Consider the following 15,355-nt stretch of genomic DNA (forward strand, 5'->3'; position numbering starts at 1 on the left):
AATCTCATTCATAATTATCAGTATAAAAATCTAAATTTTCAAAAAGCTATCCAGAATTTGATTAAATTCAACATGCATTTATTTTACTTAATTAAGAAAGTTATGGTTGCTGTCATCTCAAAATAAAACCTAACAAAATTAAGGTGTGGGGAAAATGGAAGTTCCTATGGCCAGGATACTCACGCTGACCCCAAACTAATTGATTATGTAATTGGCCTACTGCTAGGATACTGCTTCCACACCCACAGGCAATAAGCTATTATTGACTGAGTCACTATATAAACAGCTCTGCCCAGTGCTCTGGGTGGAGATAGATTGTGATTCTAGTACTTGAGCTACTGTCAGAAGAATAAGCCAGTATAAACCCTTTTACCCCCAAAATGATCCATTGTCATTTCTCAGTCTCACCAAATCTATAGTGAACCTGCCCAGGGCTGAAACTCTTAGGCAAGACCAAGGTTTAAAGACTTTATTTCCACTGAGGTTATGAATGAAAGACTCAATATGACCAGAGTTGCTACTATGATTTAATGCTGTGGAGTACATACAGTATGATTATACTTAGGTAAAGGGCAAACTGATCTATAAAAATAAAAAGCAGGTCAGTAGTTGCCTGGGAATAGAAGGAGAAGGATGGATTACAAATGCAGCAGGAACCTTTTAGGAGTGATAGAAAGCTTCCACAGGTGCATACAAATGTTGATACTCACAGAATTTTACACTTGAAATGAATACTTCTTACTGAATGTAAGCTATTCCACAATAACAAAGGAAAAATAATTTAATAACTTAATTGTACACTTAAGACATGTCCATTTCCCTACCTGTATGTAATTTTTATCTCCACTGAAAAATATGAGGATGATTTATATTTGCTAAGAAAGAATTTTCAGGGTATACTATTAAGAAAATACAATTAAGAATGTGGTATGAAAAGTACAATCACATTTGTGTTTCAAATAAAAAATTAAATGATTTTTATTATGTGCATTTATGCATAAAGAACTTCTGGGATGAGTAACTCAAGAATCTGTTAATAATGAATATTGCCTTTGGGGAGGTAGAGTAGGTCTGTGGTAGAAGGGAGATATTTTAATGATACACTTCAGTATAACTGAATTTTTTAAATAAAAATTTAAATGTATTATTTTTTTCAATTAAAAACGATAAATTTTTCTTACTCACTTTAAAAAAAGATTCAGAAATGAATCTGAAGCCATTCAAATATAAAGTGTTCAAAGTATGTTTCTTCAGTAACCCCCAAAATTATTTTTAAAATATCTGTTCATCTTAATGTTTAAATAAGTAATAACACAATCTTTTCAAAAACAAAACAAACAAAAAGTCAGCAACAAAAACATTCCCCAACAGACATCATGAAACCCTCAAGCAAAGGCTTTGGGGATTCCCTAGCTTATCTGAGCCCTCAAAGTGATGACAGACAACCCACAGAGGTAACAGTTGCATCTCTCAACAGTCAATGTCAAGTGCATGATCCACCTACCGAATCAGCTGCCAAATGGTTATTTGAATTGGTGAACTCTGATACCAGCTCATCAGCTACTTCATTATATGATGTTGTACCTTTTCGCTGAACTTTCTCACACACTTTCATTGAAAAATGTCTCAAGCCTTTTCCATTTTTATCTCCTTTTTTGCTTCGTTTACTAAAAGAGAAAAAAAAAAAAGATTTATACTCCATGATGCTTTTTAGAGACTTCCTTTATAAAACTATAAAATACTGTGATCACACAGTAATATGATTTTTGCTTTAAGTGGTAAATTTTAAATTGAATCAGAGATGAGGAATGTTTTGAACTTAATTTTTGCCTTAAAAGCCTAACAAAATGTGAAGCTAGAGTGCCTTTCTATGCATATCATTAATTTATTCAACAAATATTTACTGACCAATTGCTCACTATTATGTGCCAGGCACTGTTCTACACACTAGGAATAAATCCGTAAAAAGAACAGACAAAAAATGCTGCCCCTGTAGAATTTACATAATGGTCAATACTTATCTTTTTGTATTCTATATATGTTACAGTTCTTTTTACCCTAAAATTAAATACCACTATTCTCAGTTTCATTTTCAATTTTCAAATACAGGTCATTGGTATTCATAATGGATCTAAGTCTGCAATTAAAGTTTTGTTAATGCCTAGGTCTAAACTTTGATAACTCAATCATAAACAGTTTCAAGGATTCAGTCTAGTTCTAATAACTGAGTGCCAACTATATGCCAAGAATTCTATCAGGGACTGGAAGTACAAAAACAATAATTGAGGCAAAATCTTTTCCCTCAAGATGCATCTTGGACGCAAAAGAGAAAACCAGATATATAATGACAGATAATTCCAATATATTAAGATAAGTGCCAAGTCAGAGTTATTCACAATGTTCTATGGGAACTGTGAAGAGGTTACATCTAGTCTAACCTAGAGGAGGAAGATGTGCCTAAGAGTCAAGTGAAGCAATTAATAAAAGGAAAGGGTAGCCTATGGAGTGGGAGAAAATTTATTTGATAAGGGATAATATCCAAGATATCTAAAAAACTCCTACAACTCAATAGCAATAAAACAAATAACCCAATTAAAAAATAGACAAAAGGACAAAGTAGACATTTCTCCCAAGAAAACATACAAATGGCCAGCAGATACATGAAAAGGTGCTCAACACATCACTAATCAACAACAATGAGCTATTACCTGTTAAGATGGCAGATAAAAAGGAACACGGAAGGAAGGAAGGAAAATGTGACAATGCAAACTAGAAATATTTGATATTAAGGAATTACTACTAATTCTTAGATATAATAATGATATTGCAGATATGTTAAAAAGGAGTCTTTGTAGATGTAAATCCTGAGGTAATTATAATGAATATGATGGGATGTCTGGGATTTGCTTTAAAATAATATAGGGAGGAATATATACAAAATGAGATACACCATGAATTGATTACTGTTGAAGTTCAGAGATGTGTACATAGGAGGCTCACATGAGTCATCTTTTTTTTTGGTATCATTAATCTACAATTACATGAGCAACGTTGTGGTCACTGTCCATCAGCATAGTAAGATGCTATACAGACACTACTTGTCTTCTCTGTATTATACTGCCTTCTGAGCCATCTATTTTTATACATAAATTTTCTAGAATCAAGAGTTAAAAAAAAAGGATGTTTCAAGTACACCTTTAGTTATTTACATAGGTTTAGTCCTTAGTCTCGAGTTTCCTACTTCTCAGGAAGGAGTCCTTATACACCACAATAACATATTAATACAATGGAGAACTAGGTATGTACAATATCTAACTCCAGGTCCTACTGCAACTCTCATCTATATGAGTGAAAACACCATCTACTCAATTACCCAAGCCAGAAATACCAGATTCACTCTGAGCTCTTCTCCCTTTCTATCCAATCAATCTAATTCTTTCGAAGCAAATCTAATGTAATTCATGTCTTATCCTAAATAGCTCTTGAATTCAGCCTCTTCTCTCTGTACCCTAGTGCTGGCCCTCATAATCTTTTTCAGACTATAACTAGAGCCTTATAACTGTTCTTCTTTGTGGTGTCCAAGGGCATTCCAGTCCTTCCTCCATATGGGCATTATGGTGATCTTCCTACATAAACCCAGTCACATCCCTATTCTGTTTATTAGTAGTAAACAGTAAATACCCAATGAATGCTAACTAAGTGTCAGTCACTGTTCTCAGTAATTTCATTTTTGAAAAGAATCCACTGATTCCCATTTGCTACCTACATTTCCACACAAAGCCCACTCTGCTGATTTGCCCTTAGAGTTTGTGTTACTTAGGTACAAATAGCTACTCACACATAAATTTCTGTATTTAGTATTAGTTAGGTGACAAAAGTAAATAAGAATTGCTAAAAACAGAAGTCTAAGAGTTATTCTGAAAAAAGTATGTTGTGTATGGGATTTTCTATTTATCCTAAGCACTGGATAATGGCTTAAAGTAAATAAAATTCTCAACTCGGTGTTTATACATTTTTGATCAATCCAGAATGAAGGGTGAATGCTTCCATGTAATTCTATATCTTTTTTTAAAGGGGGCAATAAGATAATCATAGGGTAGTTTGGGGTGATCACTTGGCCAACTTGCCCTCTGCAGTCCTATGGAAATAATACTCAAAGGAAGAAACCAAACAGCCCTTAAATAGGAACAGTTAGACTTTTCACAACTACGAAATGCTGATGAACATACCCTTGAAGGATAGATACAAGATTACATGTTAGAATTTCATAAGATTAGTTCAGTGCAGGAACTGCTAATGAACTTGAAGAAACTGTGGTTAAATATTTGTAAACTATTTATTAACTATATATTTTGAGCAGTTTACCTCATTTAACTCTGGCCTGGTCTTCCTTCATCTAAAAATGGGGATACAAATGGCGTCTCACAAGGCTGTTGTGAAGGTTAATGATAACAGCATGCATACAACATATGGTGCACCATAGGAGATTTTTCTCTTCATGAACTGCCAGACTTTTCATAAGCAAATCAAAACTGAAGGATACTACTCAACACTGGCTGAATCAAGAAATTGAGCATGTTCTTTGGAAGTCTGACAAGAGCATCATGCCAAAACCCTATCAGCGTCTGCATTAAAATTCAACAGAAGTTAGAATAGCCAATACCCACAGTACAGAGAGAGGAGATCTGGTCTTGCAACCAATTCTATAAAAACCTGTTTGAACGTTAAGTAAACAATGCTTTTAGTAAAAATAATATTAAAAGGTAAAATAACTAAATAATACCAACTCAAAAGGAAAAACAGAAAAGTTAAAAAAATTTCTCTCTTCTTTTGTGCTCCAAAGGACACCATTCAGTAGGTGAAAAGAATCCATAGGAGAAATATTTTGTGAATCGTATATTTGAAGAGAGTCTTGTATCTATACTACATAGAAAATACTCACAACTCAATAATAAAAAGACAACCCAAAGGATCTGAATAGAGTTCCTTAAAGAAAATATACAAATGGCCAATAAGCACATGAAAGATGCTCAACATCATTAACCATTAGGGAAATACAAATCAAAACCATAATGAGATACCATTTCCCATCCACAAGGATGGCTGTAATACAGAACAAGGATAGTAAGTGTTGGCAAGGATTTGGAGATATCTGAATTTTTGGCTGGTGGGAATGCAAAAATGTTACAGCTACTCTGCAAAACAGTCTAGCTCAAAAGGCCAAAACAAAGAATAGTCATATGACCTACCAATTCCATTCCTAGATATCTATCTATCTATATATATATTTGAGAAACAAGGGTGAGAGAAATGAAAACATATATGTAAAAACTTGCTCACAAATGTTCAGAGCATCATCATTCATAAGAGACAAAAAAGCATAAACATCCCAGGGAGAGTTCTGTTCCTTGAGATCAATTCTCCAAGTTTCAGCCTGGAACAAATGTTTTTGGTGTCATTTCTTTGTGTGTGGAGATGGGATGGGAGGTGCAAGGGGATCTGGATGGCTGGGAAGGCTCAGCAGCCTGGGTGTTCCTTAGATAGTCTTCATTTCATTGCCCTCAGTACTTCTCCACCAATTCATTCTTACTTTTCCTACTTGTCCACTCTAGGCCTGGAGCCTCTCTCCGTGTCCGTGCAGGCGAGAACGGCTTCCATCTCCAGCTCTGACTTCTATGCATATCATGGGTTGTGCATTTATATAGTTTCACTTGTCCTTCATTATAATCACATCAAATTTCATCTTCCAATTGGAAAATCTGTATTTCTACCACCTTTACACCATTTCTAGAGATTTATTTCCTTTTATTATTTTTTACACAAAAATTTCAATAGGATCTTAGGCATTGGTGGTGTAACTATGGGATTCAGTACATCATCTTAACCTGGAAGCTCACTATCTAAATCTTAAATAGAGCTTACAGATTTTTTTAGAACCTGAGCTCTTTGAAACACCAAGACCCTTTTTTGAAATAACACCAAAATTTAGCCTTTTACTAGAGGCATAATGTAAACATTATGATACCTATTTGTCCATATAGCAAATAAAGGAGCCAGTAGGAAGCATTTTTTTACCAAATAAAAACAAACTGAGAAATTTTAAAATAAATAAATAAAATTATGAATATACTTTGAAAAGCATGTTACATTTTACTAATTATGTTCATTTGACATATTCAAAAGAATTGTACCTGAAGAATAAAAAAAACTGTTTTCTTTCCAGGCACTTTACTAGAATCCACAACCATTGTCTTTTTATATTGTCCCAACAATAATTAATTTTTGCCTGTAAAAGTACCATAAAATTCAAATTAGTAGTATAAAACTGTATACCCCAGACATAATTTGTAATAAATGTATTCTATTTAAATAAGGAATTATAAATAGTATATAATAAAAACTTCATTTCTCAATAAAATGACTCAACCAGAATGTTTAAACCAGCAAAATAACGTGGTAGTTTAATAAAAATAATTCAGAAATAAAAAACCTTATTTTCCTGTAAGTCTGTATCCATTATATGTAGGGAGGGGTATGGGAACTTATATGGGAAATAAATGTTTATTCCTTATGTATCTTCACTCTTCATTGGGGAATGTCATTAGGGTTGTGACTATTTACATGCTGGTGAAGATACTTGGATACTAATGATAATTAATAGACATATTCAACTTCATTATGTCCAAAACAAAACTTGGTTTCTCCCCCAAACCGACTCCTAACCAGAGTAAATGTAAAGGGCAACAACAGTCACCCACTTGTTCATGCAAAGAAAACAAAAACCTCCTTTATTTTCTTCTTTCCTTCATTCAATCTACTGATAAATCCTGTTGGTTCTATCTCTAAAGCGTACCCATTTTTTTCTATCTCCCACTGCCCCCTAACAATAGCCTTTTAAATGAATTCCCTACTTGTTATTGTCTCCTTTTCCCCTCAGCAGCCAGTGTAAATTAGATCATGTCATTTCCCTACTTAAAACTCTCCTTAGATTAAAAACCAAACTCCCTACCATGACCTACAAGGCCTTTTATGATCTGACCCTTGCCTACCTCTCCATCCTCATCTCTTTGCCCTTCTCACTATCTCCAGACCACTGTGCTTCCCCAAGTACATCAACCTGGTTCCTCACTTAAGAGCTTTACATTTGCCATTCCCTCTACCTAGAATCCCTGGCCTCCCACCTCACCTAGGCTATTTACATGCCTGACTTCTTTGCATTCAAATGTCACCTCCTTAGAGAGGCCTTCTCTAAGGTACTCACTGTTCTTCCAATGATCTACAATTCACCCTTCTTATTCTTCTGCATACCACCCATCACAATCTAAAATTACCTTATTTGTTTAATGCCCCCTAACCAATAATAATGGGCAGAGACTCATCTATCTTCTTTATTATTCTCTCCAATGCCTAGAACACAGCAACATTCAACAGTTATTCAAAATACTTGTTGAACAATGAACAACTTCATAAATATCAGTGAAGCACTACAGCTATTAACCATTCTCATTTTGATTATTATTGTTGTTAGCTTATTATAGTTTAAATTATTAATTATAAATTATTAGTTTATTATAAATAAATGGAGTTTAAACTATATTACAACAGAAAATGATATTAAAATTACACAGGCATAAAGGAAGATGAAATACCACTGTGCTAAATCTTTATTCATTAAAGATGGGAATAAAGAAAAATACACATTGGCTGCTATCACCACCTATGGAGCAACCAGGACCTTCTTCCCCCAGTACAGGTCCCACCAAAATGAAAAGCAGACCTATTTGTCAAGATACATTTAGAAGACACCATCGGATTCTACCCAAAAGAAGAAAGAGAAAGTGAACAAACATCTTTCAAGATCCAAACCCCAAGTGAGACCAGAGAGGGGGTTCACAGCTCTTTCTGCAAGCTCTTTGAAAATAAACTCAATGGATCAGAATGTAGGGAAAAAACTAATGAGAATCCCTCAATGGATCCTTTCCCACCAAACATGATTTTGTCAGAAACCCACGTGTTCCTACAAATTGACCCTGGCCAAGGAACGCTTTGGGACACACGCACTTAAGGTTGTGCTGTCAAGTGGTAAGATAAGTGCAAAGAGCTTGGATAATCTATATATATATACTGATATATAAATCCCTGGAGAAAACTAATAGAAATACTTACATATGATACTAAATTAACATACAAGACATTGAAGATAAAAAGGTTAGCTATGGTTGAAAACAGACTTTCTGAACCTCAGTACTTGGGATTAGAGAAACAAAGACTTTTCACAGCATTACAAAAAACAGTAACTTTGGAGGAAAATAAACATCTCTAAGAGCAACAACAAAGAAAAAACCATATAATAATCTTTGTGGTTGGATTGGGGGGGTTCAGTACATAGCCACCAATCATAACTAATGAACAGTTCCATTTTTAAGACTTTAAACATTGCTAAATACATCTGCTGCCCTTTCCAAGTATAAACACAAGTATGAGTTGGAAGGAAGAATCTTCTTAGAAAAGATACATTCTGCCATATTTCTTTATGATACAGCAGTTCCTCAGAAATGATTTTATCTGTTCAAAACAGTTAATGACTAAAAGGCAAGTAACAAAAGCCACCGAGGAACTAAAGCAGAGCCAATTAAACACAAGAAACTACACATTTTTCATATATAGCCCCAAGGTCCTCACTCAGAGCCTAGCCACTTTTATTTTAGGTTGAATTCTAATACATTTGGCCATCTAAGTTTCTCAGTGCACAGCAAATCAGAGACAGCAAACCAGAAAACGGAAAAGACACAAAATTATTACATTGAGAACAGATGACCTTACAGAGAAAAAGAGACTAAAACACCATTAAGAAAAAGGAATTACAAAATCTTAGAATTAAAAATAAAATTTAAGAAGCATAGTTGGCAAGGCTTTGTTTGAAACAGTAACAATCTTACAGAATTCAACTGCCTCTGAGTCTATGTGTCTTATTTTAACATAGCACAGTATTAATATGGTAGCTACTAGAGTGGCTTGTGTAGAATACTGAATTTAATCTCAAATAATGACCCTAAGGTGATAGTTTTTAGTCCTGGAGTTGCTGACTTGGTAGGTATACTTATTCAACAGACCACAGGTGATTCTATTTCACACTCTGAGAACCACTGTCCTAACTCTAAAGAAAGTTTATATACTTAGTATATCATTTAAGAAAGAAGTGAGAATTTACTATGATCTTTAAATGTATTCAAAAAAACCTGTTTTGTAAAAGTTTGGGCATGGCGAGGTGGTGAGGCGTATTCACTCAAAAAAGGCACTTTGCCTCCTAAAAGGAGGGGTGGGGCTAAGTGATCCACTATAACGGCCAATCTACTCCCGGGGTAATTTCTTTCGAAGCCGTGCAAATATAATAAATCTATGTCATAGTAAGTGAAGTAGAATACTCGGTGTGGTATGAAATGACAGAAACTCAATGAAGTTAAGATTATGTGAGAAAACATCTCACTACTTAAACTAGAGTAGAGCCTGGCACCAAACCCCTCTCTGCACAGCAGCATCTCTCAAACAAAATACTTACACTTCTACTCACCTTTCTGAAAAATCAGAGTCTATCAATTCTCTAGCCCGTTTTCTATCACTAAAAAGAAGAAAAGACAGCATAGAAAGAACACATAAACACAACTTTATTTCAGGAATAATCTATTGTAACTTGTCTAATTCCACAGTGAATATATCCAACACAGAAACCAACAAATAGAAAAGTTAAGTTTATAAAATAAAAACTTAAATCATAGGACTAAGAAATCACAGCATAATAACAATTTGAAATGAGCTCAGTAAATCTTTAGGGATGAAAATATTACAGCCTTATAAAGGAGAAGGCACAGAAAAGTTTTATTCACTCCAGAGTAACTGACTGTAAAAACACTAGACAACCAATCATACCACCCCCAACATAAGGCACAGCTGGGGCTGAAATCAAAGCCTGGTCCCTCCTGAGCAGGCCAGCACTACTGGTATAAGCTTGGCTTTCACGTTGTCATCTCTCCATGCTAGGACGAAATCTGAGATAACTTTTAGATCTGCTTGAGAATATTCATAAGGACCGAATGAAGGCCATGGGATTACAGAGGATTCTGTCATTTCACCTCATTTGATAATGGAAAAGTATGCATACATATGAAACTCTTCTGTCTCATGTTGTGTGTGTGTGTGTTTGTGTGCATACACACATACACACAAACATGTATATATGGCTTAACACACTTTGTCAGGATTATTTTATTAATTCACTTAAGGAGATTCTTCCTCAACCAAGATTTCCTGTGCACTGGCTAGAATTTTTTTAAGTCAAAGATAGAACCAGTGCTGTAATGCCACCATGGAAATAATCTGAAGTGACAAAATGAAGTTTTAAGTCATTTTATCTTACTGTTTCTTTTTCTTTTATGAAATGATGAGATGCTAAAATGGTAAGGCAAGAAAGGTTGGATATGGTCATTTTACAGGCAAAGACGAAACATGTAAAGATTTGATACTAAAAGTAGCAAATGAGTAACAGAATGGATGTTGACTTAATTGCCTGTTATTTCAAAAGAATCAAGGGAAAACACAATTAAAATTTTAATACACCTGGCCTCTTTTTCCTAGTTTCTTTTCTGGTTTTTAAGGAAATCAGGACTCATAGGGGAAATTCTGAGTATAACCAACATTTTATATATAAGTTCTTTGTTTGTTAAAACAATATATAGTTTTTACATCTCCGAAAGAGCTAAACATCATAATCATTAAAAATAAAATTAAAAAATCTCTTTTATGGTGGAAAAAAATCAGCAGATTCAGGTACAAGTTATTGTTCTGTTTTTCTCTGTTTAAAAATGCTTGCTCCATAAATGATCTATATCTAAGAGAGAATGTTAAACAAAATAGGTGATTTTTAAAGGAAACACATCAGTTTTTAAGGACCAGACTAACATAAAACAAGAACAGAAGACAAGATAGTAAGGAAAGAGGCTAGAATGTAAGAAAAAATGTTTAAAAATGGTAACTGCCAATAGCACACATACCCTGGGACCCAGCCAGTAGCCTCTGCGATGTGTGTCTGAGTAACCATTGCTGGTGTGGGGGTGTACGGACTCCCAATCAGAACACTTCCTGAGCTGGTCAGTCTCTGTGGTGTGCTTATAATCTATAATGGTAGGTCAGAGAAAATCATAATCTTAGTTATTAAGAAAAGCCTTCAGGCAGAAAATAATGCTGACTGCTAACCTACATAGGAGAAAACTTTACTGCTTAAGATGCACTTAGTATCGGTCATCTAAAATATAAGCAATGCCTTTGATTCATTTATATCCTAGGATCTTTAAAGCCTAAGTATCCCAAACACTGACATGAGGTCACACTGCAGGTTTCAGCAAGTGAAGAGCATTTTGGAAGGATTAACTTGGCAACTGACAATGTTTTAAAAATCAGAAAAATGAAAAAGGCTTTCCTTGAACTGGGTAACAATAAATCGGATCTTCACAGTTCGAAGTATACACAGACATTATGCCATTTGGATTATTCTATAGATGCAGTTTTCTGGAGTTTCTTCCAAGAGTACTCCGTCATGTCATTAAACATTCTTCAAAGACACTTTAAAGACAATAAAACATTCCATTTTTTGGATTATTATTTCCTATTGTTTTATATATATATATACACACACACATAGATGGATATTCAATTATTTAATATTATAAACAATACTGTGATAAACATTTCCATATAATGATCTTGGCCTTAATTTCTACTTCTTAAAGACAGACTCTAAAAAGGAAATTAATGGAAATAAAGATATGGATTTTTTACAAGTTCTTTGATATGTACTAACAAGTTGCTTTCTAGTTCTTACTATTTTCATTAGTAAAAGAGTATTTTTTTCCAAAAAGATTTATAATTAATACACAAAATGATTTAGCATTCTAGTAATATCTTTGAAAGTATTTCCATCAAAAACATAAGGGCATACCCCAGTGAATGAAGATATTAATGTAACAAGATTGGCCCCTTGTGGATAATTGTTGGAGGAGTTGCTGGGCATACAGGAGTTCCCTGTATTATTTCAAAAATTTCTCTAATAGTAAGTTTTGCTCCAGTTAAGAGAAAAGCATTTATGTGGACTACGTATAATTCTTTTAAACGGTACCTCTTAAAACAAAAGAAATACAGTCGACCCTTAAGCTACATGGGGATTAGCAGTTCTGAACCCCCTGCACAGTCAAAAATCCATATATACCTTTTGACACCCCAAAAACTACCCTACTAAGAGCCTACTATGGATAGGAAGCCTTATTAATAACATAAACAGTCAATTAAAACATATTTTGTTATGCTATATGTATTACATACTGTACTCTTATAATTAGTTGCTAACTTGCTCCATACTGAATGGAAGGGAAAGATTCATGTACATTTCAAGTGTAGTTCAGACTTAGTTACTGTCGACATTTATTCATTTACTAAATATTTAAAAACATTAGTCACCTCCTGTTTGTGTCCAGTATTATGCCAATTTGGGGCTAGGGAAATATTACCATATACAAATGATTGGAAAATAATTTTAATAAGTTAATTCTGTATTTAAAAAATGAAAACAAATGACAATAAAAACAGATATCTGAAGAACCAATTCTAATTCTACCATATGCCAAGAACTATTAAGCACAGGCATTCAGAAGCTCACCTCATGAGAAAATATGAACACCAGCCAATGTTAGTACCTTCTACCCCTCCATCATCCCCTCTACCTCTGCACCTCCACTCAGTACAAGGGCAGAGAGAATGCTTGCAGGGCCTAGCACAATGCTAGGAGATACGCATAGGAAAGGTGCAATAAATATTTACTGAACTGAGAGAGAACACCGACCTTTTAAAACAATGGGAAAAAAGTAGCTTCATTGTTCAATGATATGCTACAAAGCATTACATAAAATTGGTAGGAAAATACTCGATGAGATAAAGGACATAGTTCTCACCACTCACTAACTCACACATTCAGATGTCCTCTATCATGCTGACCTTGAGTGTGACAGCTTAAATGAGAAGGAAAATATGAGTATTTGATCAGTCTTCTGTTTATTCTATTCCTAGAACAGTAGTCTCCACAAAGCAATTCTCAGGAGTCCAATTTAGCCTTGAAACAGACTGCATTAGTTGTGTAGTATTACTACTAAGGAGTTCTGTTTCTATATCTGTTATTAGTAGCCTGCAGGCTTGGTTTTACCTAATTTAAAGGTCTTTGTAGAAAAAAAAAAAAAAAGAAAGGAGGAAGGGAAACACTGGACAGAAAAAGTTGCTTATCATTTTTGAGAATGACTTTGGAGATGAATTGCTATGTTCTATTTTTTTTCTCACTGTCAGGTTGTAAACTGACATTCTTTGCTCATTGGAGAGTGATTAGCAATACTCTCTTTCCTCTTAGCACAGGGCTGGTACATAGTAAGTCCTTAATAAACATTGTCTGAGTATACAAATTAGAAGGATGACAGATTCAGATTCAAACAGGAAAGGCAAATCAGAAGTTAATGTGAGATACAATGAGTACTTAAACTAGGACGGTTACAGTGAGCCTTGAGAAACAAAACTGAAGAAAATTCAACAGAACTGGATCAACCACTGATAAAAGAAAAATTTTCCGTATTATATGCGGTTTTAGGAGGAAGCCTCTGTCTCACCTCACGCCGCCATCTTGAATCCTCCTGATCACAGAAAAATTATATAGGTGATGAGTCAGACACGCTTTATAAAACTGAACCTTAATTCTGAAATCTCTTTAAAACTAGAGGTAATTAGAGATAATCACTTCTAATATTAATTCATTTTAAATTTCCAGCACTCCCCACCCACACACACAAAAGACATTTTTTAATTTAAATGTAATCAGGGGCTTCTTTGACAGTGATTACAGCTAGGCTATGAAAATTATAGCCTACAGCAACTGAACTTCATTCTGATGAGTTTCCACCCCTATGTATTACTGCCATCTACAGTAAGAAATGCCAAGAGATCATCTGCAGTCTGAAGGGAAAAAGAATCTATATTATTATAAAGTATAACCATAAAGAATTTCACTATTTGACAAATTGTTAGTTTTCACTATAGGAAATACGCAGTGTTTAACCATGTTAAAATAGTCATGAGATTATCTTATATATATATATAGCGCCAGATACTTTTAAGAAAAGGGCAAGTATCCTAAGCTAAAACAGTTGCTGCTAAACTAGTTTCTATGAAAACAGAAAACAACTTTTTTCTTGGGGTCTTTTGAAATTCTACCATTAAGATCTGGCTTCTAAAAAGAAATATGAAATTTAAAGGGCAAGCAAAGAAAGATGGCTAAAGAAGCAAATGAGTGGTTTTATTCAAGAATGTTCTAACTAAACAGAGACAAGCAAGAGAAGGGAGAAATGGCTCTCACTGGGTTTTTACAACAGTTAGGGAAAAAAAAACCCTCTGAATGCTGCCCAAGAACTGAGGACTACAAAAAGCACCTCAGAATTAAGGAGACAAATTGAGGCCACAGCCTGGCCTGGTTTAGAGGAGAACCCAAATCTCCTCTCCTTCTGACCTTTGCTTTGCTGATTCTGCAATTTGCAGTAATTGGGTCAACAGTATAAATAACTACTTAGTATTGTCAGAACTGAAGTTGTGTTAACAGGTTACATGTACTTCAGTTCAAACTGACAATGGAAGGAAAATTAGGTCTCAAAAGAGGAATTCAAATTTGAGCAGCCTTACTAAATACCAACAGGAAACAGTCTCTCACAAAAGAAGAATACTCTATGGACCAAATTCCTAAAAGTTTGGGCATGTCTGATTAATTGTTGTGTTTATGTAATCACATTCAAAATACAGACTTTAAAGTCAGATGCCTTATCTCATTTGTACCTACTGTAGTGGCTGGAGAAGGGTAAATGCTTAGCAAATGTTTGAAAAAAATGTGCTGAACTACCTTGACATGAGGACACTTAACCTGAGCTTAAGTCTCTATGAGGTCTGGAGCTAGATTACATTCTTCACAGTTACAATTGTGTATGATCTTCAGCTTGAATTCTGTAGACAATTAACAATCTCCAAGAGATCAAGAAAAATGTCATGTCTAGGATGCCTTAAAATCTTAAAGACTTTCTGAAGCCATTAAGAATGTTAAAAGGTATTTTTGTCTAAATAATTTTTCATTTAACATAGTCTACAGTACTGTATGCTACAGGCGAAATTTATCCTTATTGCTCTATGCATGAGAACACGTAAGCACTGAGAATAAAGAGTTATTGTTCAAATGTTTGGGTATTTTTGCTAATGGTGAGTGTGGCCTTTAAATTAGCTATAGTTT

At 34.4% G+C, this 15,355-nt stretch overlaps 1 protein-coding gene across 19 annotated transcripts in view; it reads right to left on the reverse strand.

The window, feature by feature from the left end:
• Nucleotides 1-15,355, reverse strand: part of TFDP2 (transcription factor Dp-2) — a 150,123-nt gene that overhangs the window by 25,089 nt on the left and 109,679 nt on the right. For 14 of the 19 annotated variants that reach the window (XM_073232308.1, XM_073232309.1, XM_073232311.1 and 11 more), the window contains 3 exons: nucleotides 11,049-11,170; nucleotides 9,572-9,619; nucleotides 1,505-1,667 (listed from right to left, as the gene is read on the reverse strand). In XM_073232308.1, coding sequence (XP_073088409.1) covers nucleotides 1,505-1,667; nucleotides 9,572-9,619; nucleotides 11,049-11,170 — 333 coding nt within the window. The remainder of the gene's footprint in view (nucleotides 1-1,504; nucleotides 1,668-9,571; nucleotides 9,620-11,048; nucleotides 11,171-15,355) is intronic. The other 5 variants (XM_073232319.1, XM_073232316.1, XM_073232315.1 and 2 more) reach the window with 1 other exon arrangement.

Source organism: Manis javanica, chromosome 3 (assembly GCF_040802235.1).
Source record: "Manis javanica isolate MJ-LG chromosome 3, MJ_LKY, whole genome shotgun sequence".
Classification (NCBI taxonomy): domain Eukaryota; kingdom Metazoa; phylum Chordata; class Mammalia; order Pholidota; family Manidae; genus Manis; species Manis javanica.